Source organism: Corythoichthys intestinalis, chromosome 1 (assembly GCF_030265065.1).
Source record: "Corythoichthys intestinalis isolate RoL2023-P3 chromosome 1, ASM3026506v1, whole genome shotgun sequence".
In the NCBI taxonomy this organism is placed as follows: domain Eukaryota; kingdom Metazoa; phylum Chordata; class Actinopteri; order Syngnathiformes; family Syngnathidae; genus Corythoichthys; species Corythoichthys intestinalis.
Window position 1 is genome coordinate 53,093,468 of NC_080395.1, and position 23,812 is coordinate 53,117,279.

A 23,812-nucleotide genomic window follows, 5' to 3' on the forward strand; every position below is an offset into this window, starting at 1 on the left:
AGTTGATTTACTTCTGTGTTTTGGATCATTTTCCTGCAAAACATCCTGATAAACTATTGAAGTCAGTCTTCCATTAATGATTGCAAGTTGTCCAGGCCCTCGGGCAGCAAAACAGCCCCAAATCATGATGCTCTTTTCACCATGCTTCACAGTGGGGATGAGGTGTTGATGTTGGTGAGCTGTTCCATTTTTACTCCACACATGACGTTGTGTGTTACTCCCAAACAATTTAACTTTGGTTTCATCAGTCCACAAAATATTTTGTCAAAACTTCTGTGGAGTGTCCAAGTGCCTTTTTGTGGACATTAAACAAGCAACAATGTTTTTTTTTTTTTTTTTTTTTTTTAGACAGGAGTGGCTTGCTCCGTGGAGTCCTCTCATGAACACCATTCTTGGCAATAGTTTTGCATATAGTTGAAATGTACACAGAGATACTGGACTGTGCCAGTGATTTCTATAAGTCTTTAGCAGACTCTCTAGGGTTCTTTTTTACCTGTCTGAATATTCTGCGCTGAACTCTTGGCATCATCTTTGGTGGACAGCAACTCCTTGGGAGAGAAGCAACAGTGCTAACTCTCTCCATTTGTAGACAACTTCTCTGACTGTCGATTGATGAACATCCAGACTTTTAAAGATAAAGCTTTATATAAATCAACAATCCTTGATCGAAGGTCTTCAGACAGCTCTTTTGACCGAGCCATGATGAACACCAGACAATGCTTCTCTACGAGACAATTCTTACCAAGTGTGTGTTTTATAGTGGGCAGGGCACACATCTGACTTAAATTGTTATGTAAAACTTAGTTTCAATTGCTCTTTAAGTCTCATTAGGCAGAGGGTTCACTTACTTATTTTTCCTCGTTCTGTCATTGTTTGCATACGATCCTCATTGAAATATGAAAACCTATAAATGTTTGGGTTGTTTTAGTTAAAGCAGACACTGTTTTTTGATCTGTGTAATTTTGAAAAAGATCAGATCACATTTGATGGTGATATTATGCAGAAATGTGAAAAATTCCAAAAGGTTCAGATACGTTTTCATACCACTGTACATTATGCTCTTGTGAAATCAATACATTCTAAGTCACAAGGACACAAAGAGTTAACTTTACCTTTTGTTTTGTGATAAGTGAACTCATGATTGGTGAGACGAAACCATCTTTTTTTAAAGTTCTTCATTCCAAACCGATTCCTTCCTTGTGCTCTCTTTATCATAAATCTGAAGAAATAAAGACATTAAACTGAAGACATTTATACAGGAATCCAAAGTCATGGCATGTACAGCAATTATTGAAAAGTATTTATTTCTGCTTTTTTATACAGTTATTTTGTGAGTGAGCTCATTTTGTCACCTAATACATGTTAAAGCCATACTTGGGCACGTAAAACGACCTTAAAATTATTTTTTGTACTGTGGAAATACTGTACATGAAACACAATTCAAATGGTAAAAATAACAACTGTTTGATCACATTGGTAAAACAAGTATGAAGCTAAATAGAAATCAAAATCTCTTCACAAGTGCAAGACAAATAAATCACTATAATGGTTTATTATTAATCCTGAATGTATTTCCAATTCATGTTTACAATCTGGCAACAAGTGCTTGGACTAATAGGAGGAAATAAGAAACAGTGCACTTAAGAAAACTGCCAGGAATAGTAATAGTCACGCTAATTGATAAAACATGTAGAGGAAAGTGAATACGAGAGACTCAAAAGTAAGAGCCAGACTATTTTAGGGAAATGATACAGCGGGATTCCACAGTGAGACTTGTAGCCTTGTCACATTCCTGAGCCCCAAACATGCAGATTTTAACTTGGCCAAAACTGTTTGGAGCTGTGCTGGAGCGTCTCATGTGCAGCGATAAGGTGACAGTAGATACAAAGGGCACAAAGGAGTCGGGATGTGGGCAGATATATGAGAAGCCAGGAATGTGTGTACAGTAACCAATCCCTGCTGTCACATCTGGTATGACGCGGAACGAGAGGGGCTATCGATGTTAGCAATGTCTGCTGAGGAAAATAAGTTGGCTTTAGAGCTCTCGTTGTACTTTTGACCCTAATGCAGACCCCACGCACATCCGCTTGCTGAGCATACAGTGTCATACAAAGGTGTCACCTGATTTACCTCCAGCGATATAAAGCAAGATGTAGCAGCATTTAACTGTGACACGAGAGAGGAGGTGGACCACTTGAGGAGGATTTACAGTGCACACACAAGGGGTCACAAGGGCATAGAGAAAGTCTTACCTGCCCTTGGTGCCTTTTGACCCCTTCCCATCAACCCTTTTTATAGTGACCTTTACACTCCTACTCCCGGTAGCAGAAACACAAGAGGATGAGGATGTTGATGAATGAGGCAGGAAACTACCCTTGGTTTTAAGGAGGGATACAATGATCCAGTTAAGTCACGATTCGGTACGATTTTCGATACGAGGGACACGATTTTCGATTTGATACATTTAATCCTCTAAAACAATCAAAAATAACAATGCCATCATATAAACATGCATTATAGTGCATAATATGTATGTGCTTACTTCTGACTGATCTGAAGAAATTTTGTATAAAAGTGCTGGGAATAATCTTTACTGTTTGTAAAATGAAGCGGGGCACACTGTTTTTTGCTACTGCTCTCTTAGCAGGTATGTTTACCACATGATCAAAACATCCTATTAGTGGTCCGAGTCCATCTGTGTTACGTACTGAATTAACAATATTTTCAGCATTATCTATAGTCACTGGTATGGATTGTTTTGGCCTGCTTAACTTCCATTCAGTCATGGCGATTTTTAATTCATCGATGTAGTATGTGGACTACGCGTCCCATGGTCACTCTGGGCTGACGCAGCCAATGGCATAGGACTTGGGGGAGGGGTCTGTGTAGCATTGCTATTTGATGATATCTAGTGTGTGCGCGCGAGTGTTGTCGGGCATTAAAAAAGTTATTAAACTCCACAGAAGTCCCGTCTGCTCATTACTGCACAACACCAGCATCTGACAATCGACTTTCATAAACAGGACAAGTTTGAAGTACAGCGCTCTTAATTCGCCACTCATTGTTCATCATGTAACCGTGAGTTAGCACTCTGTGTCCCAGGGTCTTAAGGTGTCTGCTGTCGAAGTGATGTTATTAGTAGCAGCCAAGTCGGCAACAATATATTGGCGGACTTTGTTGTATGTATCCGTAGATATTGTTAAATATGTACTAGTGGGCATAGTATATCAGCTCACCCAAAATGCTGCCAAACAACGTATCTGTACCACATTGAAAGATGAAGTTTCTGTCTTTTATCACGAGCAATGATTCTCATGCGCCACGCCTCCCACCTTTCAGGCAGTGTGGGGGAGGAGTAGAGGAGCGGGATTGCTAGCGGTAGAGTTTGTTTTTTTAAGGCAAAGCTGCGCCGGACATTTTAGCGAGAGACAAAAATAAATTTGGAAAAAATATTTTGGGAGCTTTTCATTTGGATCGAATGTTTTTGCGTATTGCATTGAAGAGGGCGTATCGAATGGTTCAATACAAAGACGAGCATTGTTGGATCCTTAGTTTTAAGCCTAATTAAAACAACTTTATAGAGTAACAGTGTACAGAAGGTACAAAAGGACTCCTGTAATGTTAAAAATGTAATGTGACGTAATCTTAGAAATAATCATTTTAGCTGGGCACTGATCCCATAGTCAAATATCGGACCTCTTTAGAAAGGGAACGCTCAACTGTAAGTGATAAAACAGAAGTAAAGTTGTAGACAGTAAGAAACATTGCACGTTATCACATCACAAATAGAAATGTTGCTTACCCCTCTTTGAGCATGATAGGTGTTTCAATACTCTTTTGATCCCACTTCCCTGAAGTGGATATGAGGTCCAGAAACTGGAGAATGATAACAACTTTGTCACCAACTGATACTTATCGTCATGGAAGTTTGTTTACAGTATATGCTAAATACTACAATTTTACAGTATGAGGACAAGTCTTTAGAAACCAAGGGCCAAATCATAACACTCAATCAGAAGTTAGAAAGGAGAGGACAAAAAAACCCATCTACACACTCCTGCAAAAATGGGTAGTGTTACAGGCCAAATATCCATAATTCTTTGCATTTTATTCCCACAATCAAATATATATGATATTGCATTTGATGTTGAAAAACAGTAGGGTTTAATGGGAGTCAAATAAAAATAAGATGCGATTAAAAAGACTCACATTCTTGACAGCATCTGCATACTTCTGCTCATTGAAGTAGTCGTAAAATGCTGCCATGTAGGACTCTTTGAAATTGGCCTTAAAAGAATCGGGGAGAAATAAAGTGTGGCGATTTAACTATCGGCGACTATAAACAACATTTTTGTGAAAGGTACTCACAGATTTTGACTTGGCGAGACTTCCTAATGTCTGGATAGTCTTGGAGATAAGTGTAAGTGTTCTTGAGGTGGCGGGGTCCTGCACAGTGAAATAGGAACAATTAACATAGAAAACTACACACCTAGCATGCTAAATTTTATATAGGAAGTAATTCCAACCCACCGGATGGTGCGGCCGTAAGTGAAAGAGATTGGGCGATAGGATGGCCGGAGCAAAAAAACGCAAGAAGATGAAACTGCTCACTGCTGTGTATCGGACATCTTGATCCACTGAAGGAATGAAGAAAAAAAAGGTGGGAAAATTGTCAATGAAGTACTGTTGTCTGAGTGACATGAGACATTCCACAGTGTTGATTTATTTATTACAATATAAGGTACACCTGCGTGTGACATGTACAAGAGGTGAAGTTTGACCAATGTAGCATTTACAAAGAGATATTAATTGTAAAAAAAAACAATTGTGTTAATTGCTGAAGCTTCAGTTGGGCATAATGTTGAGTGTGACTGCAGAAGCCTTCTACAGCCACATGGAGGCAGCAGAGAATGGAACACAAGGTACAGTATACAATAGCCTGATAGCCTCACATAAAAATCCCCTGTAATTCTGAGTGAACTGCATCAAGTGTCCTTGAATACACCATGCTGTTTATTGCCTTTTCCTGTCTTGCTTTTTAATCATACAGGAGGTCAGTTACCTTGGAAACGCGTGGCAGCAGACTCTCTCAGTGAAAAGAAAATGTCACACATGACAGTGGGACAGCGAACGCCAGAGGTGGTGATTACATTAAAGATACGGTCGACATAGTGACGAAGGTTTTCCTGCAGAGGCAAGGCAAATCAGATATGTCATTATGTTACACAAACTGTCAAATGCCAACACGGCCACAAGTTTTTTTTTTCCTTACTCGATTTGTCTCCAGGTTTTCCGATTCCTTGAGCTTAACTGGGTCAATTTCACAGGGCTTGTGTTCTGCGCAGATCTGTCAAGGGAGTCAATTAAGAATACTTGTATAGATATAGTAGAGGATTTGACATCCAACCTCATCTATGATTGGTTTGAGAGTGACTTGCAGATAATGCATCCCTGCCAGTTTCATGGTTTCGTCGATGCATTTTGAGGTAAGCGAGTTTCCCCGGAAAATGGTGTTTGGATCCCTGCGTTAGAAAGCAAATTAGCCAAAGGAAAAGTACACCAACAGAGATTAACGATAGGGTGACCAAACGTCCTCCTTTGCCCGGACATGTCCACTTTTTACATCCTGTCCAGGGCGTCCGGCAGGGTTTCATAAATTCATAAAATTGTCTGTTTTTTTTTTATGACAATTTGCACAGAATACTACGGTACTGTCAGGCCTGTGACGTGTTACCAAAGAGCCTGCCTAGTTGTTAAACTTGCGTTCAATATGTTTTAAATTAAATGGTCATGTAACTAAAAGTGTAATTAAGTCAAAAATACCTTTATTCTACTGTGGATACAAATTTGCGCATGTGTGCACAGTCACAGACTGGCTTTATCTCGGCGTCAACTGTGGATTGTCATTCACAAACAAACCTTCGTGAGTCGTGATGACAGGAGCTCACAGGCTATCGGTATGTACACTTGCTAAACTTCCCTTTCGGCAACTGTTGACTTCTGTCGGAGCTTTGTGTGTGATCTGTAAAATCCCGTTTGGTGTCACATTGTTACGCTGCTGATGATTGGAAATTTTTATAGCAATGTTTGATTTTTGCCTCGGCTACTGGTGCTAGCTGTCGGTGAGGTAAGCCGCGCTAGGCATTATAGGATACAGTATGTAGTTTTGAAGTTCTACCTTTGGAAACATGCGGGTTGAATTGTTTGTCTTTTTATTTCGGTTATCGTTTGCATGCAATCGAGAACATTGATTGAGAATAATAATAGTGGGAATAACAATTTGTCAACGACAATTGTGGTGATAGTCTTGAGGTTTGATTTACATTATTTCACTGGAAAGAGAAATGAGCCTTTTGTTAAAGCTGGATTTTCTACAGAAAAGGTATTATTTAGAACATTGTTTCAGATTATTTATTTGTATAGTAAGAATTGAAAAGACAGCTATTATTTTGTTTAAGGATTCAAGGATTTGTCAATACAGAAGAGGTCTTTTTTTTTTTTAAATCACTATTTAATTCCAGTGTTTTTGTGCTTTATTATTTTAGGAATAACAAAGCCTGTGAGGTAACCTCTGCGAATTATTATAATTTTTTAATTATTTTCTTTCTTTTTCTTTTTTTTTTTTAATAAAACTGAATTTTTCTATCCAGACGGAGGAGGCACACTTTACATATTTTAAAGTGATAAGGCATCTTTGAGTGAACTTCAAGTAAAATTTAAGTATCTCGAGGCAGGGCCGAGTGTCCTCTTGTTTGGAAATCAAAATATGGTTACCCTAATCAACGGCCAGCTTTACTGCTCGTCTTTTCACACACACAACAGACCGTTAATGCTAATCCATGTCAGTGCTGCGCAATTTAATTACACCGCTACGTAGTTGTAACTAGTGTCTAAATAAAATATAAATATGAATTAATAAAACTAATTTGAACACGAAATATTAGTTTACAACTGAAAGAAGCTTGTTATATTTGAATTTGAGTTTGTATTAATGCTTTAATACTTTTAAATACTGAGGGATTTGAATTACCAGTAATTGATTTATTCTAAAGCATTTGGAAACAGATACAGTACGTGTTAACCATGAAAAAAGCAATATCAAAAGAAATTGGTCATGACTGAAGATATTAATAGAAGTTAGCTTTTATAACAACATATACCGAGTGATGGTTAAATACATTTTCTAGGCCTGTAAATCCTGATGATCTCATTTCTTTGACCTAATTGAATTAATTATTCACATCTTGTGAAAAACAAGCATCAACAACAGTTTTGCTCTTCATTAAATGGTACCTCCCAGCATAACTAATTGAACTAACTAGGTTTGGCTGAGACTCAAGTACTGTTGAAATATTATTTTCTGCAGGCAATTTACACATTAAAAACACGTCCTTTCAAGTGATTACAGACCCTCCCCCTGCACAAAAGAAAACTGCATTATTTTTAGACACTCACTGCGTACGGTTAACTTCAGCGTGAGCAATGGCACTGATAAAAGGCACAATCTTGCCATAGTGGAGGAAGAGACGAACAAGCGGTATAGCGGCTTCTTGCTTCTCTCGACACACCTCCCCCAGAATGTTTGCCGTGGATGCCGACACAGGCTGCCCAAGGACAAAACAATATAAATGTGGCTCAGCAACACATGACCCGTGAATCTGCACACACCTGTATGTTGGCAGAGTACAGCAACAAATCTCTGAGGGGGGTGTAGTGCTCTGAAGGGAAGACGTGGTCCTCAGTGTAAACAATGTTCAGGCGCAGAGATCCCAGCTCTTCCACCTTGACAGACTTCCCTCCATTTTCCCTAGGCTGGAGATAGTACCTGAGGAGGGACTCCGTGTCAGTAACAAATGACATATTGATTTATGTTTTAAAAACATGCTGATTAGCTTCAAGATCTTAAATGTGTATTATTTGCTCCTCTAGTGTAAGCTTAAAAAGATAACCAACTTATAGTAAAAGAAACATTTCAGTATTGCATTGGATCGAATTAGATTGGGCAGGTCACTAATACTGTAGTGGGACATAACACCAGTCTTACTCCGCATTCAGTGAGCTCATTTTTGCAACTGCTGTTAAAGTGCTAGTGGCACAAAAAAGCATGTTTATTTCATATTACACGCGGTATTTTACTCCTGAATGAAATGGACCGCTTGGATGTGTGTGGAAGCGATCGATATATTTATTCAATTTTTTAAATCCTGCACTACGCAAATGAGAGATTTCCGGCCACGGTCTCAGATTGAGGAAATAGGCAAATGCGACGTCAGCGGACTAACCATTTTCACAATACAGCCATTACTATCGTATGCAGAAGGACCGCAGATTCAGCCGATTTTGCGGATTAATTTGTTTATTTTTTGCTTCACGCCACCCCAATGTGCTGCAGGCTTTTGTTACTACGCCATATAGAGTGGTGTGAGGCTTTTGGATTTCCAAGAGCACATGTTCACCGCCAAGAATGGGCAAAAGAAGTCCGACAATCTAGAGACCATTTGACGGATGACGAAATGAGTAAACTACTGGTTTTATATTATGTCTAATACTGGGATCATGTGTTTTAATAAGGAGGTGGCTTACATTTTGTGGATGACAATGCTCCACCGAGAAGGCCACTCGGCCGACGACCAGCGGCTTGTCGCACAGTATGGTCGCCAGCCGATAAAGGCACACTATCCACGGCTTGGGCCCGGGCAGCCCCCCGCTCTTGTCTCCAGTTCTCGATTGTGTAGACGTGCGTGCCTGCATATAAAGCGCTATACTCGGCTTGGCCTCGGGCAGCCACGCCCTCCAACGTCGGCCGGTTTGTCCACCGAGAATGCCAAAAACTTGCTCGCGGCTGGCCGATCGGTGAGGCAATCATCCCGCCGCCGTGAGTGACAGAGTCAGGGTAGATGGGTAGATAGTGTGTGATTTTTCGTTTTCGAAAAATGAGAAAGAGACTTCGAAGAGCCGCTCGGTTCGAGTTAGCATGTCGCTTAGCTCTCACACCTCCTGCTTTGTTTACGCTCTTTCCTCCGTCTCGAAGGGAAATGACAAAAGCTGAACTAACTCCGGTGGCATAAAATACAGTTTGGGAGGTTTAAGAAGTCTGCTGTTTTGACCATTATGCAGTAATTTAGCCCTCTAGTACTGAGAAAAAAATGCATTTTTAATATTTCATATTCCATTTAGCACAAGACTGTTGTTTGTCATAACCATACAATTTATTTAGCAATTGGGGAAAAAAACTTTGGTAAAAAGAATATCCTGTAAAAATAATGGAGTAGAGAGATTAAAACAATCATGACATTTTGCTGCTCTCTATCGCATTTTCCTCGTTCTGAATCTTCCCCTTCAATGGGCTGGATTCTAAATCAGTGTAAATCGTTACTCTGCCGACGTCATCACCCAGATGGAGGCGCTAGAGCGCTATTATGACAGGCGAGTCTAAACTGGCAGATTAAAAGACTCATTTCTCGTTATCTGCGCTTTGCTATATTGTTGTATATAGTCAAATAGTCTCAAAATGTTATTTTAATTCACATAATAATTCTATTTAAGATTTTTATGGTGTCACAGGCAGTTTAAAGAGACTGTTTAAGTTAACAAGATTTCTCCATCAAAGCAAAGCAAGTGTAACCTAACTGGTGTGGGACATGTCAAACACCTACCATGCATCATGTACTCCAGACTGACCCAGAACTCTTAGGGGAACTCTCACTCCTCCCAGGAACTCATCACCAAATTTCAAGTTGCTAGCATTCCACAGGTCTACCCTGTGAGTGAACCAGAGGCCACGGTTCAAAGACACTGACTCAGTTGATTGTAGCGTCACTGAGCAAGGTCGCCTTCTCTTACCTCAGAGCCAGTTTGTCCACATCTTCCTCTTCGACATCAAACTGTCGCTTTGTGTAGCTCAAAGGCCGTGTAACCTAAAAGGAAAGGAACTATTTTATACAGCACATCGCAATTATTTTCTGGTCCCACAATCAAAACATTTTGTTAGTCCCCTCCACCCCCACTATTACAAATAGTATAATTTTATCCGATTTTACTGTCATCTGTACACCGCTGCCTAATATTGTATCCCACAAGCAATTAAAGAGAAGAATAAACAAACAATTTACAAGAATCACTAACAGAAAAGATTTAAAGTGCATAAATTTGCCTAAAATTACCACACAAAAACCTCTTATTTAAACTGTAAGCCATATAATCCATGCACTTTGTCATATTTCTTCATCTTAGCATTTCGGTAACTTTCTTTTGTCTCATTATCTCTTGTCACTGTTCCCTGTGGCCTTCACCCTTTTGCTGTCCATGCTCAAAGACAACTTTCCTTTTGAGGTAATTTCCTCTTTCATTGCTCTTATGGTGTTGTCTGTTTGTAAGGTCAGAGATCACTCATGGCTCAGGGCTTGGTCAAAATATACTTTTTGACTCGCCGCATTCGTCTTTCAGCTTCTTTCACATAAACTTGTCTGACTATGTGATGTTTACGTAATAAAACAGGACATATGTAGTGTGCAAGGTTCAATAATCCAGATATTTATGCGTCATTTGCCACGTTTACATGGAGCCAAATATTCCAATTACAATCGGAATATTTGTTCTAACCGAATAAATGTGTTCCATATAAACACCTCATTCGGAATGAACAGGCCCAAACCGAATGGAATTTCATTCCGATTCACAGGGGTGGAATATTCCTTTTCCCAAACCGATTAGAAGTAAAACTATATCATGTAAACAGGGAGGCGGAATGGTGTCTGGTTGCGTTCTTTCTGCACATGCTCCGTACTGACGTGGTGACGTCACTTGGTGACGTAAGTAACGTCACATGCAACATGGCTTCCAAGCACACGCACAGCGCACCCACACAACTTTTTAAATGAACGGCGTGTCATTCTGAAGTTTCGTTTCCACTCGAAAAGTTAGAACAGCAGCTGATCTGACGATCGATCTCCATGTTTTGCAACATGACGCTTTGTTTTGATTAATCTGCGCATGTCAGACGGCAGTTGTCAAACGTCCTTTCGGAATAAAGGCAGACACATGTAAACGCTGGATCGGAATAGATGAAGTGACATGTAAACAGCTGATGTGAAATTTCCATTCGGAATGATTTGAATCGGTATGAATAAAAGTCAGCATGTACACGTGGCTAGTGTTTAGTGTGTGTCTGAAATCAATCACACTATTGTCCTGCTGGCCTGAAGAAGACGGGAAGAAAGGGAGGAGCTGCACATGGGGATGGGGTCAACAGGGCTATTGACTACTATTGCATTTTAAAATGCTCGTAGGGAACAATTCAAGCTTTTTCTGGTGGACCTTGTCCATGTATTATTAGGATTGTATACAACAGGGGTCCCCAACCTTTTTTGCACCACGGACCGGTGTTATTTGGGTCTTTTTTTTTCTCGGACTGGTGTTCTGACAAATTTAACAACCCATCAAAAATTGCAACGATGCGGTTCTGCGCATGCGCGTAGCGTAACGTTAAACATAGCCGCAAAATGCGCAAATGCAGCGATTCCAAAGTAAACACTACAAATTTTCTTGAAAGAAAGGAATATTAACTTACGTTTGATCATGGAAGGACTTGTAGAAAAGTTCTCCTTAGATTCATCCTGCCATGTAAGCTGCACACACCAGCTGCACACCGCGCTCACCATTAACGACTTCGCCTTGTCGTTAAACATTAATTAAGAAGCCCGCTTCACAAAGACACGATGTTGGAAATTGTAGCAGGGTTTTCAATGCTCTTGTCGCGATGTCAGGATATTCCAGAATGACTTTAATCCAGAACCTCGGTAGAGTTGTTGTCTCGAATGTACGTTTAATAAGGTCGCCGTCATTTGTGATCTCTCTGTTTATTCACAAACGGGTCACGAATCCACTCCTTCGCAGTTCGTGGGTCTTCGAGGTTGTAGGCTCATCAGGTGCCCTTTTCACCGTAAAAATATCCTTTTTGCCGTAAAAATATCTCAAAAGACGTCTGTTTTCCAGTTATCTTTGCTCGTGTGGGGGCTAATTATTTCCGGGAACAAATGTGCTGCGCCCGCGGCCTAGTAATACGTTATTATCGAGGACAAGCGCACATAGATATATTATATACACAAACAAGATGTACTTCTAGCAGTCCAATCAATGGACTTCTATGACAACATTGTAATCTATCCCGTAGTATTATATCTAGAGCAGACAGAGATAATGGTGTGTTAAGCAGGGGCACAGGGTTAATTCGGCCAGAATGCGGTCGTTATTAAATTATTATTTCTGTGCGGCCCGGTCACAAATGCGCCACGGACCGGTATCGGTCCGCGGCCCGGCAGATGGGGACCCCTGGTTATGAACAACATGCAATACACATACATACATTTAATTTTTTTTTTTAACTTTATAAATTCTATTACAAATAGATTACAGTAAAATATGATCCAAGAAGAAACTCTGAGCATCTATACACACAGAAACACGATTAGGACACTAACTAAAATACAAATATAGAGTACAAATAGATCTATCTGTCTGTATGTCTGGGAACTGAATCACAACTGGACTTCTCTGCTTGGTTTGGAAAAGTATCTATCTATCTACAATCAACTGAATAAATATGCAGCATAATGAGATAAGCGACTCTTGTGCTGAACCTGTGAATGCCTCATCCAAGGTATGGAATTGCCTTTGTACACAATCACACCACTTAAGTATTGACATACAGAGCTAACACACTTTACCTCAAAATAGAAAGTCTCATCAAACTGCGGGTTGTTGGTTTTCCTCTTCACCTTGGTTTTCTTTGCTTCTGACCTGAAGAAAGCAGAAATAGAGAAGAAACGAGTTTTTTAAATCAGAGTGATTTACAGATATTACTCCTATCATTCAAATGTTATGTTGCTGTTTTGGAAAAACCTGGATGTCTACTTTGTTGGTGGATCTGATTCGATCCAGAACTGCATTGCGTTTCTACTGCATTCAATTGTGTTTCATATGTTCATAAATCATACCGGTGACAACTGTGTGTACTTAGTTTTTCTAACCTGGAAGGGCCAAGTAATGAGACAGCAGCATAGGGGTCACATTGGCCATTGACGATTGGAAGACCTTGGCACTCCAGCACTCTGTTGGGATGAAAACCAGAAAGTGCATTTTTAAAAACCAAGACCATAATTTCTGGACTATAAAAGCACACCTGGTTATAAGCCGCACCGGCTAAATTTCACAAGATTTTAAAATACATCCAGAAATATGCTATAAACTTGACTATAAGCCACAGGTCTCCATATCTTAACATTGGATATTTACCTGGATGATACACAGAAATATTTGATTGATTAAAAATATATTAATTAACCAGATAAACACACATCAACATCACCAACTTGTGTTTTTGAATGCTTAAAAACAAACTAACTTTAAAATAATTTGCAAAGATACATAATCCACTTTAACTTGCCTTCTAAACTTGAAGTGGATGAAATCCTCTTAAAAACAGTTAACATCTAGCGCTAGCCCTTATATAGCAGCTTTGTTGTAGCATACTGTGGCAATAAAGTCCTCCGAATGCCAGTTGAAAACCGTGCATCAATACTAGCATCGCGTTCTCTTGTCGTAGCAAATAATGGATGCCCATCCATTTAGAATTGTTCTTTTGAAGCAGCATATACTGTAGTATCAGATGGAGCCATATTCACCTATAAAATCCTGGGTTTTTGAGAAAGTCTGACGTGCTTCTGGCAAGCTTTATTGGTGCTAGTGTAGCAGCTGAGAGCTATGTCATGGCAAAATTTGGAAAGCCATTCTTTTCAAATATGTCGATTGATCCCCTTTTTTTTTTTTTTTTTTTTCCCACAGGAAAACATGAAGCACGTTTGCCCCCCCCCCAAAAAAAAATCCATGAATAAGCTGCTTCCTTATAAAAGCCGCAGAGTAAACGATGAGAAAAAAGTAGCGGTTTATAGTCCGAAAAATACAGTAAATATATTCGTACAGAACCCACCCACAATACAACCTGTCAGATATTTACTAGGTGCTGATTGTATTGCATGCCTTTGCCAAAATGCAATTGCAATTAACAAAAGAAATCACAATACAGTATAAAGCAGATCAACAAAACAAATAAAGTAACTTAAAAGCACCCCTTTTAAAAGCCATAGGGCAGTCGGAATGCTGATATATCCGATATTCTCTTGGGACTAATGAGGCTTTGTTAAATTTTCATTTAGCATTTAATTAGTGGACAAATGAGAGACAAGTGCTGTCAAGACTGAAAAATGACACCCAGACAAGCAGCTCCGAAAAGCTTTTAGCTTCCACTCATCTCGCCTCTTGAATGCAACCACAGCTTCCAGCAAGTATCAGGCGCCGACTAGTGTTTAAGCAGAAAAGGAGAGCAGGGCATAAACGTGAGCTCTTCAAAAAAGGCCTACTTTATTTATTTTTCTCAGGAAATGTTAGTGATCGTAAGATTTAGTGTGAAACAAGACTCCTGTGGGATGACGTGTGTGCAGCAAGTAGAAGTTGCTGATAAATTGATGACAAATGAGCGGAGAAAATATTTAGTAACCCCCCTGGCTCACTAACTCTCAGAAGGGTTCAACCTTGCTGAGAAGAGGTTGGTATTTATTCTAAAAACCTCAATGATAATTAACAATGACCACAGAGTAAAAATATGTTTATATTGTGAAATTTTAGATGTTATTTCAATATCATCATCCATCCATGCTTGAGATTTTTTTTTTTAACTCATCAAAGATAGTGATATACTGTACATACATAACATGCAAAAAGAAAATGAAATACTTTACGTCATTGTCAACATAAAAGAAAACGATGTTTCACCATGTATTATATATCAGCTGTTCCCTTGACAAAAGTTATATTTTAATTAGGCCTGTCAAAAATAACGCGTTAACGACCATGATTAATCTGGAAATATTAACGCATTAAAAAAAATAACAACGCAATTTACCGCTCACACTAAGTTTGGCCACAACTGCCTCCCGTAGTCCCACACGTTGATGTTTACATTCTCCGCGCGGCAATGCAGGACATAATGCAGCCAGCCATGATGAGTGAGGATGATGGCCAAATTCCGTTTTAAAAAGCTGCCTAATGGAAACCTGGATAAAACCAAAGTTGTGTGCACATACTGCTGTGATGAACTGTCCTTCGGATCGAAGCTCAACCAGCCTAAAGTACCACCTTCGGGCAAGGCACATCTTCGCTAGTGTTAGCAATGACGCTAACACTGCAGGAACAAGCCACAGTCATCAAGCTTCACTGGCAGAGTGCGGACTCGGACTTGCCAACAAAAAGAAACCAAGTAGGTTGACTACTGCTATCGCTACATGGGTAGCCAGAGACTGTAAAGTGTAGACCCATTAACATAGTCGAAGACGAGGGCCTTGAAAATCCAATGACAACAAACAGCAACAACCAATGACAAACCACTAGACAGGTACAAGGCAGTGCCACCATGGACTCATGTCCACTACAGTGGTGGTCTGCGCACAATAGTGCCCACAGTAAGCTGGCCCACCTTGCAAAAAAAGTATCTGGTCACACCTGCCTCCTTGCGAGAGACTATTTTCTTTGACAGGGTACATTGTTCAAAAGAAAAGAAAGAAAAGATCTGCTCTATCTGAAAATGTCAACAAGCTAGTTTGCCTGAGAAGTTGGTTTAAAAAAAAATAATAATAAGAGTATGGCTAACTTAGTGTTTCTAAACACCTTTGCACACAGGTTAGTGTAATGTTTTTCAGTTAAGTGTGTGAAAATTGTTTAAAAAAAAAAAAAAAAAATTATCACACAGCTTTCAGGCCATATAGTGTAAAACTGCAAGTGCTGCATTTATTTGTTTTCAAATGTTGAATTTAACAGACAAGTTGTTTACACATTTTTTGAAATACTAGCTATTGTTACTGTATTGTGCTTGTCTGCTTTTTAAAGTGGGAGTCAATTTTGGGTAATATGCCAAACGGTACTTGAGCCACATTGTTAGTCTGAGGCTCTTTAATCTGTTAAAACTCTTTGCTGTATAATACAGACAATTTATTTGATTTTTTATTTTATACGAGCTGAGTTGTTAAATAAAATTTTAAAACTCTATTTGGTTAATTATTAATTCATTCACACATCATACATTTCATCTTAAAACAATTTTTAAGTCAATTATAGTATTTTCCTAGATTTTTTTTTCCTGAAGAGCAACTTTATTCATTCTGAGGGAAATGTGATTAATCATGATTAATCACACAATTGACATATGATTAACTAGATTAAATTTTTTAATCGTTTGACAGCACTAATTTTAATCAGTGTGATGGTCCCCACACAAAATAGAAAAACTATGTAACGTGAAAGCATCTTCCGAGATACTTATTTAAACGACTGACAGACGACTGGCAACACTTTTGATGCATGCTTGTCAGTATTTTACCATCAGTGTTTTCAAAAAAGACTGGCGAAAAACAACACATACCCCAAGGAGCAGTGCAGTAGAAGTTATGCGCCTAAATCAACAACCGACATTACGGGAAAAACAAGACAAGCACAACCAACAATGAAGTTATCATTGATCACTATTAGGAAAGTTATGGTAAATGTACAGCGTGAGAACTAGCAAATGCAGTATTACTAACACTTTTTTACAAAGTGCATTTGTTTTATATTTTCAAATCAGGAAATGTTTTCGCTTCAGCCCGAGGCTGAAGTGATTGAACACTGAGTGAGTATTCATTTTTTTCCACAATTTCAAGAGATGCTTTTTCAGTTTTGGAACTATTTGTACTTTTTATTTTTTTTCTTTATTTTGGCCAATTTAAAAATATATCATTTGTGGGAGTGTATGTTCACTGGTAATGGTTTACAATTAACTGTGTGTAATCCAACATTGAAAATGGTAGTATGCTATTTTTATCCCAGCTAGCAATTGCTACCTGACTTTAACCGTTAGCTCAGTTGATCCCTCCAAAAAATGGTGTGTTGTCTATTTTTGCACATAAATTGGTAAGTTTTACAGCAAGGCTTTTTGTGCTGTCTAACAGCGAACTCTTGTGGTTGCTTTGCGACATGGTTTATTGTATTCTTGCCAGTTCAATATGGCTGCACGACGTCTCGGGCTGACGCCTACGTTGTAATGTTGTGCTTATATGATCCTTGGACAAGATTTGTCCGTAAGTATGGTTGTTGTAAAGAATGTACATATTATGTTAGTAAGCGAAATGTTATATTTTTTGTATGAGACACTTTTTGTTTATGTTTAGTGAACCTGTATAGCGTGCTAAGCTAACGTTGTTGCTACTGCAATGCTTGTCTACTTTTTTTTGTAGTTTTACGACGGTCTAAAGAGGGCAATGGTTTGAGGCCATTTTATTAATAAATCAGATGAAAAAGGAAGAAGTCTGATTACTAAGGTGTCGTTCACTAGCTGTCTAGCTTTGGAAAAAGTAGACGCTTCGGAGTGAGGACAGCATAGACAGATTTAAATGACAGTAGAGTGAAATGCCCACTACAGTCCATATGTACCGTATGTTGAATGTATATATCCATCTTGTGTCTTATGTTTCCATTCCAACAATTTATTTTACAGAATATATATATAATTTACAGAAAAATATGGCATATTTTATAGATGGTTTGAATTGCGACTAATTGCGATTAATTACGATTAATTAATTTTTAAGCTGTAATTAACTCGATTGAAAATGTTAATCGTTTGACAGCCCTAATATATATATATATATATATATATATATATATATATATATATATATATATATATATATATATAGTAGTGGTCTTCTGTGTTTATTTTCCTATGTGAGTATGAATGACCTAACTAAGCTGTCCAGCTCCCAGATGACATCATGCTGTAACGGGATTAGCACCCACTCAGGACGAGACACCCGGCAGGACGAATCACTTCCTGTGTGTCACGGTGATGCACTACTAGTCACACGGTCCTATAAATTAGAGAGCAAATCCCAGCACATCACTCAACAAGCCCAGAGACACACAAACACATGTGCGCGCGCACTCTCACACACGCACTGTCAGGGATTCCTAATAAAGAATAAGGGCTGGGTTAAGCATCTCTAATGCCAACGCACTTCCTGTCAAATAAGCTTGTTTATGTAACTCCTGCTTGGCCTACTATCTGGCCCCCTCTTAGTCTCAATGCTGCACTGAGCTCTGACATGCCGCTTAGAAAGCATGGCAGACATATTTGTTTCAGTCCTTGCTACTCTTTTTTTATGTTAATGCGCTTGTTTTCCTGTCTAGAAAAATTCCACTCCAACATCAGGATAATGAATTACAACCCACTCCAACATGATTCAAAAAATAAAGCCCAAGGAAGTAGTGAGGCAGATAAAGGATCAGATACAACTGAAGCTGATCTATGGATCTATGGACTAGAAAATATTTCACAACAACAAAAATCAGAAATGGGAAACATTCCCTTTGAAATTCTGAATGAAAGGGAACTTTATTGATTAAGTGCTTAATGAAAAATCACTGGCGGCCAACAAAAAGGGATTGGATGTCTATTGTTGTCAATGATAACCATTGAACATTCATTGCCAGAACCTCCAAGGTAAAAATATACTGTATATAACTGTCAATGGCAGCAAATGAGTTAAGAAATACAAATTTTAAAAGCCAGATTTTGCGGCATGGTAAATTATGCACTTCAATTTATTGTGTTTTTCTCGGATTTTGTGCCAAAAGTAGTTGGTGTACTTGCTCCCCAGCCACTTCATCCAGCTCTTCTTGGGGGTGCCAATGCCTTCCTGTGCCGCCCTGGCAACGCAGTCTCTCCTATATCCCCTGGGTCTGCCCCACGGCCTTATCCCAATTGGACATGCCCAAGACACTTCACCAGGAAAGAGTCAAGAAGGTGCCTAACCAGATACCCAGGCCACCTCATTAGGCCCCTCTTGATGCAGAGGAGCAGCAGCTCTGCTCTGAGCCCCTCCAGGATGAGCTTCTCACCCAGTCTGTAAGTGAGCACCTGAGCCCTCACTGCATGGCAAATCAATGCTTCCCTCTTGTCTCCTGTGGTGAACTCCAGTAAACAGACAGGGTCCAACATTAGTGGTTGCCAAATGGCCACTATGGTGCTTAACCGTGCTAAATTTATGTGAGAAACCACAAAGTAATTTCATGTTTTGATTGACTTGAAACTCTACTCAAATATCCCCTCCCAAGAGCAATGAAACCAAAGCCTAAGCTGTGCATCAAGGTGAGCCTGGCTAAATCGATTTGGCATTTCTCAACCACACACACTCTCTCTCTCTCAAAATGGTGACATTACACATCCTTGGGGCCAGCCTCTGTAGCCTGGAAATGGACTGCCAAAGTCCTCGTATTCAGAGGCTACCCAGCTCTTTGTGCACCTGACCCACTGAGTAGTCCCCCCAAAAATCAGTGAAAGAAAAAGTGTTGATTCTGCAGAGAACAATCCTGAATTCTGCAGAGAGCAATTCTTTATTCTGGGTCATGTAAATTGTATTTCCGTGGGCATTAAAAAACAACCTAAACTGCTGGAGTCCCAGGAGGGGGTGCTAGGGAATGTTTCTTCTGAGGACTGCCTTATTTTTCTGGGGGATTTAGCTGCACATGTGGGTAATAAAAGTGAGACACGAAGCAACATGATTGGGAGGAACCCCCCACACCCCCACCTGTGAACCAGAGTGGTGTTTTATTGTTGGACTTCTGCATTTGCGCAGATTGTCCATAATGAACAAGCAGAGGTGTGTCCATACGTGAACTTCACTTAGGCCAACGTTCGGTGATCGACTTTGTAGTCGTGTCATCTGACTTGCGGCTGCATGTCTTGGACACTCAGGAGAAAAGAAGAGTGGAGTTGTCAATCTATCACTACCTGGTAGTGGGTTGGCTCCGATGGTGGGGAACATGCCGGTCTGACCTGGCTCGGGGACTCGAAAGGCAGCTGATGGGTACCGGCTGGCCAAGAAGCATACGGCTCTTATGGGAGGAGTTTGGTCATGGAAAACGACTTCCAGACGGCTTCAAAGACATTCTTGTCCACCATCCGGTGCCTCAGGAGGAAAAAGCAGTGCACCATCAACACTGTGTATAGTGGAGATGGGGCATTGCTCACTTTGTCTCGGGATGTGAGTGTGTTTCCAAGAGGAAGAAGAGAATGGGGACACTGAAACGGGCTCTCCTATCTGTAAGGTTGAAGTCAGTGAGGTGGTTAAAAAGCTCCACGGCGGCAAGGCCCCGGGGGTGGATGACATACGCCCAGAGTTTCAAAAGGCTCTAGATGTTGTGAAGTTGCCTAGGTTGACACGCCTCTGCAACAACGCGAGGACATCAGGGAAACAGTGCCTCTGGATTGGCAGACAGGAAACAATGGCCCAATGGGAAGAGTCCCTGAGGTGGACCAAGGACAAGATGGGGAGATTATGTCCCACGGCTGGCATAGGAATACCTGTGCTTCCTTGCTGAAGCTGCCACCACCAAGGTAGTAGCCATGGTAGTCTGTCCTCTGACAAGTGGGTGAAGATGAATGAATGAATTGCATCACAATAATTGTTGTCAAAAAAGTCCGGCGTGAAAAAAAGATTGCTTGCATTGGATATAAGACAGGTTCTCCAAGTCTAACATGCGAAGGGGAACACAGGAGAACACAAATATTTACCACTCTTAGAACAAAGACTAAATATGTGACTGGGATCAAATTTCGAGAGATCACTCTGCAGGGATTTCTTTGAATGAGTAGTGAATGTAAACATTAAGAGGACTCAGCTCTGTCGGTCATCCAAGTCTGTCTTAAAAGGGCTGAGCAAGATGAGTTTGTACCTTGGCTCTAAGTACCTTCGTCACAGTGTGTGGGAGTGACGCCAAGATGGATCATCACAAGCATTCTCTTACTTCAAAGAGAGGAGAACAGATTGGGGAAAAAAGAGACACAGACTCACCATTCCAAACTACCACAGGTTGCATTCACATTGTTTCTTGCTCCCTCAGGCAGCAACGTGGGGAATATGTACAAGGCATAAGCCGTTCTCTGGCTTGAAACAACTAGGTTGAGTTTGTAAACTTAAATTCACACCTGACCAACTGAACCACAACAAGAAAGAATGTGAGATAGAGAATTGAACAATTTGTGTGACAGCACAGCACCCTGTGAGTATTAGGAAAGTGCTGCTGTACGTGTTTTTATTGTACAGGAAAATTGCAAATGGATGAAACTCAGTTTTGTTTATCAGGTATTGTTGCCATATACAAACATATAAATGCAGGAAAAAATACAATCTCCTCTTCAATCTTGGTGAAGCTCGTGAAAGCTGAAATACTGCACGTTACAGTATGGTAAATGGAGAGTACTTATTTTATATACCCCATTTATCTACACATTTTCACCATTCCCAAAGCACTTTACATTAGCTCATATATACGCACACATTCACACACCAATGTTGATATGAGTCATTGATCACCAGCTCGAACCACTTACCAGACCAAGTGTGTTTTCTTGGTGACCAATTATCAATTTTGTGAGTATAATATATCGTGTAACATGAATGATGAACAACAGCAGCATGTACATTGATAATCATGCTTTGTCTACATGAGGCCTTTACACAAGGGAAGTTAGCGATGGTCAAAACTTCCACAAGAATGTTTATTTGAGGAAGCAAGATGAAAAGCAAAAGAATCAGACATTGTCAGCTAGAATCATTGTTATCTGGGACGGCATCAGTGGACTACATTTTATACCAATCCACCCATTAGCTAATTCAGTGTTGAACAAAGTTGGGGTTGGTTGTCTTCAGGCTAAACCGCAGGTGACAGCAGCTGACAGGAATTGGAAGCAAGTCTTGCCACGAATTAATGCAATACTGTGGATGTGGATGCATATTCTGCAGGTTTGTACTCTGTTACAAGTCACTTCCATCTAAACATTTAACTTGGCCACTACTTAACACGTATAACTAGAAAAGGAGGCTACTCAATGGAGAACAAACGTTTGCCCTGTTTAAACAGTTACGAAAAATAAAAAAAATAAGAGTTCAAGATTTGGGTCTAATAGTATTAGTAATAGTATCTGTTGAATTAATCGGACTGTGCAGTGGTTTTGATGATTTTTTTCTAAATGAAATACATTTGAAAATTCTGTAAGTGCTGAAAAGGAGCAAAGGCTGAGAAAATTGAGTGCTGAATCCCTGAGTTACTGCAAGAAATTTTTGTATGGTTTCCTAAACAGTGTTGTTAATCTTACTTTAAAAAAGTAATTAATTACAGTTACAAATTACTTGTCCCAAAAAGTAATTGCGTTAGTAACTCAGTTACCTGAATGTAAGAGTAAATAGTTACTTGGCAAAGTAACTGATGATAATTTTCTTTTTTTTTTTTTTTTTTTCTCAAAAAAAATAATAAAATAAAATTAAATTAAATTAAAAAAAAAAAAAAAAAAAAAAAAAAGGTCACACAATGTGAAGTTTAAGGGTTTTTGGGACAATTGGCCCTAGCCCAATTCTTTACCCTAAACTTAACTAAACACAGGGATATTGCGGATATTGCGATAACTAGATAGTAACCTTTGCTATGTATGGAAGTCATTTAATGTTGTGAATCATACGGTGAAGTTGTTAAAATTGCCCCCGTTATTGCATTAGTTCCCTTCTGTCTACTTTTGACATGTGTAAGTTTTAAAACTATTTCATCATTTAAAGATAGATTTAAGTCAAGATTTTGCCGTTTTAGGAGCATTTTAGATAAAAAGTTACTTAAGTTCGCTAGGAAGGTTCTCTACAACAGAGCCTTCCTGAGAAGTCTACTGCTTTAAGATGGCGGCTGTTTACTAACGCATCTAGTTCTTTATACATGTTGCTAATGCTGCCGTGTCTATCATTTGCATCTAGTTCTATGTATATGTGATATCTACAGTAGCATCATGTGGGCGTAGTTTGTAGGCTATCGGCTATAGTCAGGTATTATGGAGCCACCTAGCATCGCGTTTGTAACGACGTCAACTCCCTTGCCTCCTCCCCACTCCTGCTCTGCTCTATCGTCACTGTGAGTCCATCTCTCTCAGACTTTTCTCGCGTCATTCAACCAACATGGTAACACATAGTAATGCACGCCTTTCCCGCCTCACTAACGGTAGCGGTGTTGCCAAGATGAGAAAAGTAATTAATTAGATTATGCACTACTGAAAAAAATAACGCCTTTAGTAACCCCGTGATATTCTAACGCCATTATTAACAAAACTGTTCCTCTGTTGCCAGGCTTTTCAAGGAGGACCTAAAAAGAGGCCCAGGTGACATCACCTAGAACCATAATTTCTTGGTGATAGTGGCTATTCGGCACAAATGCAACGTCCTCATTTATTTCACCATCAAGCTATGCCGACAAGTTACAGCTCCAATGCCCTAAATAGGCTGCATAATCTCTCACCTGTTTACATATTTTGTTATTTACTTAGATACAGTATTTGTCTTATAACGTAGGGAGAGACATATAGCCAGGAGTGAGCGACAACGCAGGATTACCGGCAGGCCCCACAGTCAGCAGTTCCTCGAATGAGGGAGGCCGATGTTGGATTGCATTGTGGTCAGCTCCAGTTCAATAAATTACAACCCCAGGCATCAAAATAAGTCTTCGGTCAGGTTCATATGTGTTTTATGTGATGTGGGCTTTGTGTAATAATGCACGACGTAGCAGATGGCTATCCACAGGCAACACAGTGGGGTCCCGGCAGCCGAGAGGTCCTTCCTTTGATGGCGGCTGGCTGTGGATGCGTATAGCCGGCTACAATACTGCCAAGGGCCTGATGAAACCCTGCAAT

The 23,812-nt window shown here is 39.8% G+C and overlaps 1 protein-coding gene across 3 annotated transcripts in view; it reads right to left on the reverse strand.

The window, feature by feature from the left end:
• The window catches only part of rasa3 (RAS p21 protein activator 3), an 80,494-nt gene that overhangs the window by 7,611 nt on the left and 49,071 nt on the right, over positions 1–23,812 (reverse strand). For 2 of the 3 annotated variants that reach the window (XM_057831173.1, XM_057831156.1), the window contains exons 6-20: positions 13,029–13,109; positions 12,726–12,798; positions 9,844–9,917; positions 9,657–9,761; positions 7,669–7,825; positions 7,456–7,604; positions 5,408–5,522; positions 5,273–5,347; positions 5,063–5,186; positions 4,531–4,637; positions 4,369–4,446; positions 4,210–4,287; positions 3,803–3,876; positions 2,253–2,312; positions 1,113–1,219 (exon numbers count right to left, since the gene is read on the reverse strand). In XM_057831173.1, the coding sequence (XP_057687156.1) occupies positions 1,113–1,219; positions 2,253–2,312; positions 3,803–3,876; positions 4,210–4,287; positions 4,369–4,446; positions 4,531–4,637; positions 5,063–5,186; positions 5,273–5,347; positions 5,408–5,522; positions 7,456–7,604; positions 7,669–7,825; positions 9,657–9,761; positions 9,844–9,917; positions 12,726–12,798; positions 13,029–13,109 (1,457 nt within the window). The remainder of the gene's footprint in view (positions 1–1,112; positions 1,220–2,252; positions 2,313–3,802; positions 3,877–4,209; positions 4,288–4,368; positions 4,447–4,530; positions 4,638–5,062; positions 5,187–5,272; positions 5,348–5,407; positions 5,523–7,455; positions 7,605–7,668; positions 7,826–9,656; positions 9,762–9,843; positions 9,918–12,725; positions 12,799–13,028; positions 13,110–23,812) is intronic. The other variant, XM_057831163.1, reaches the window with a different exon arrangement.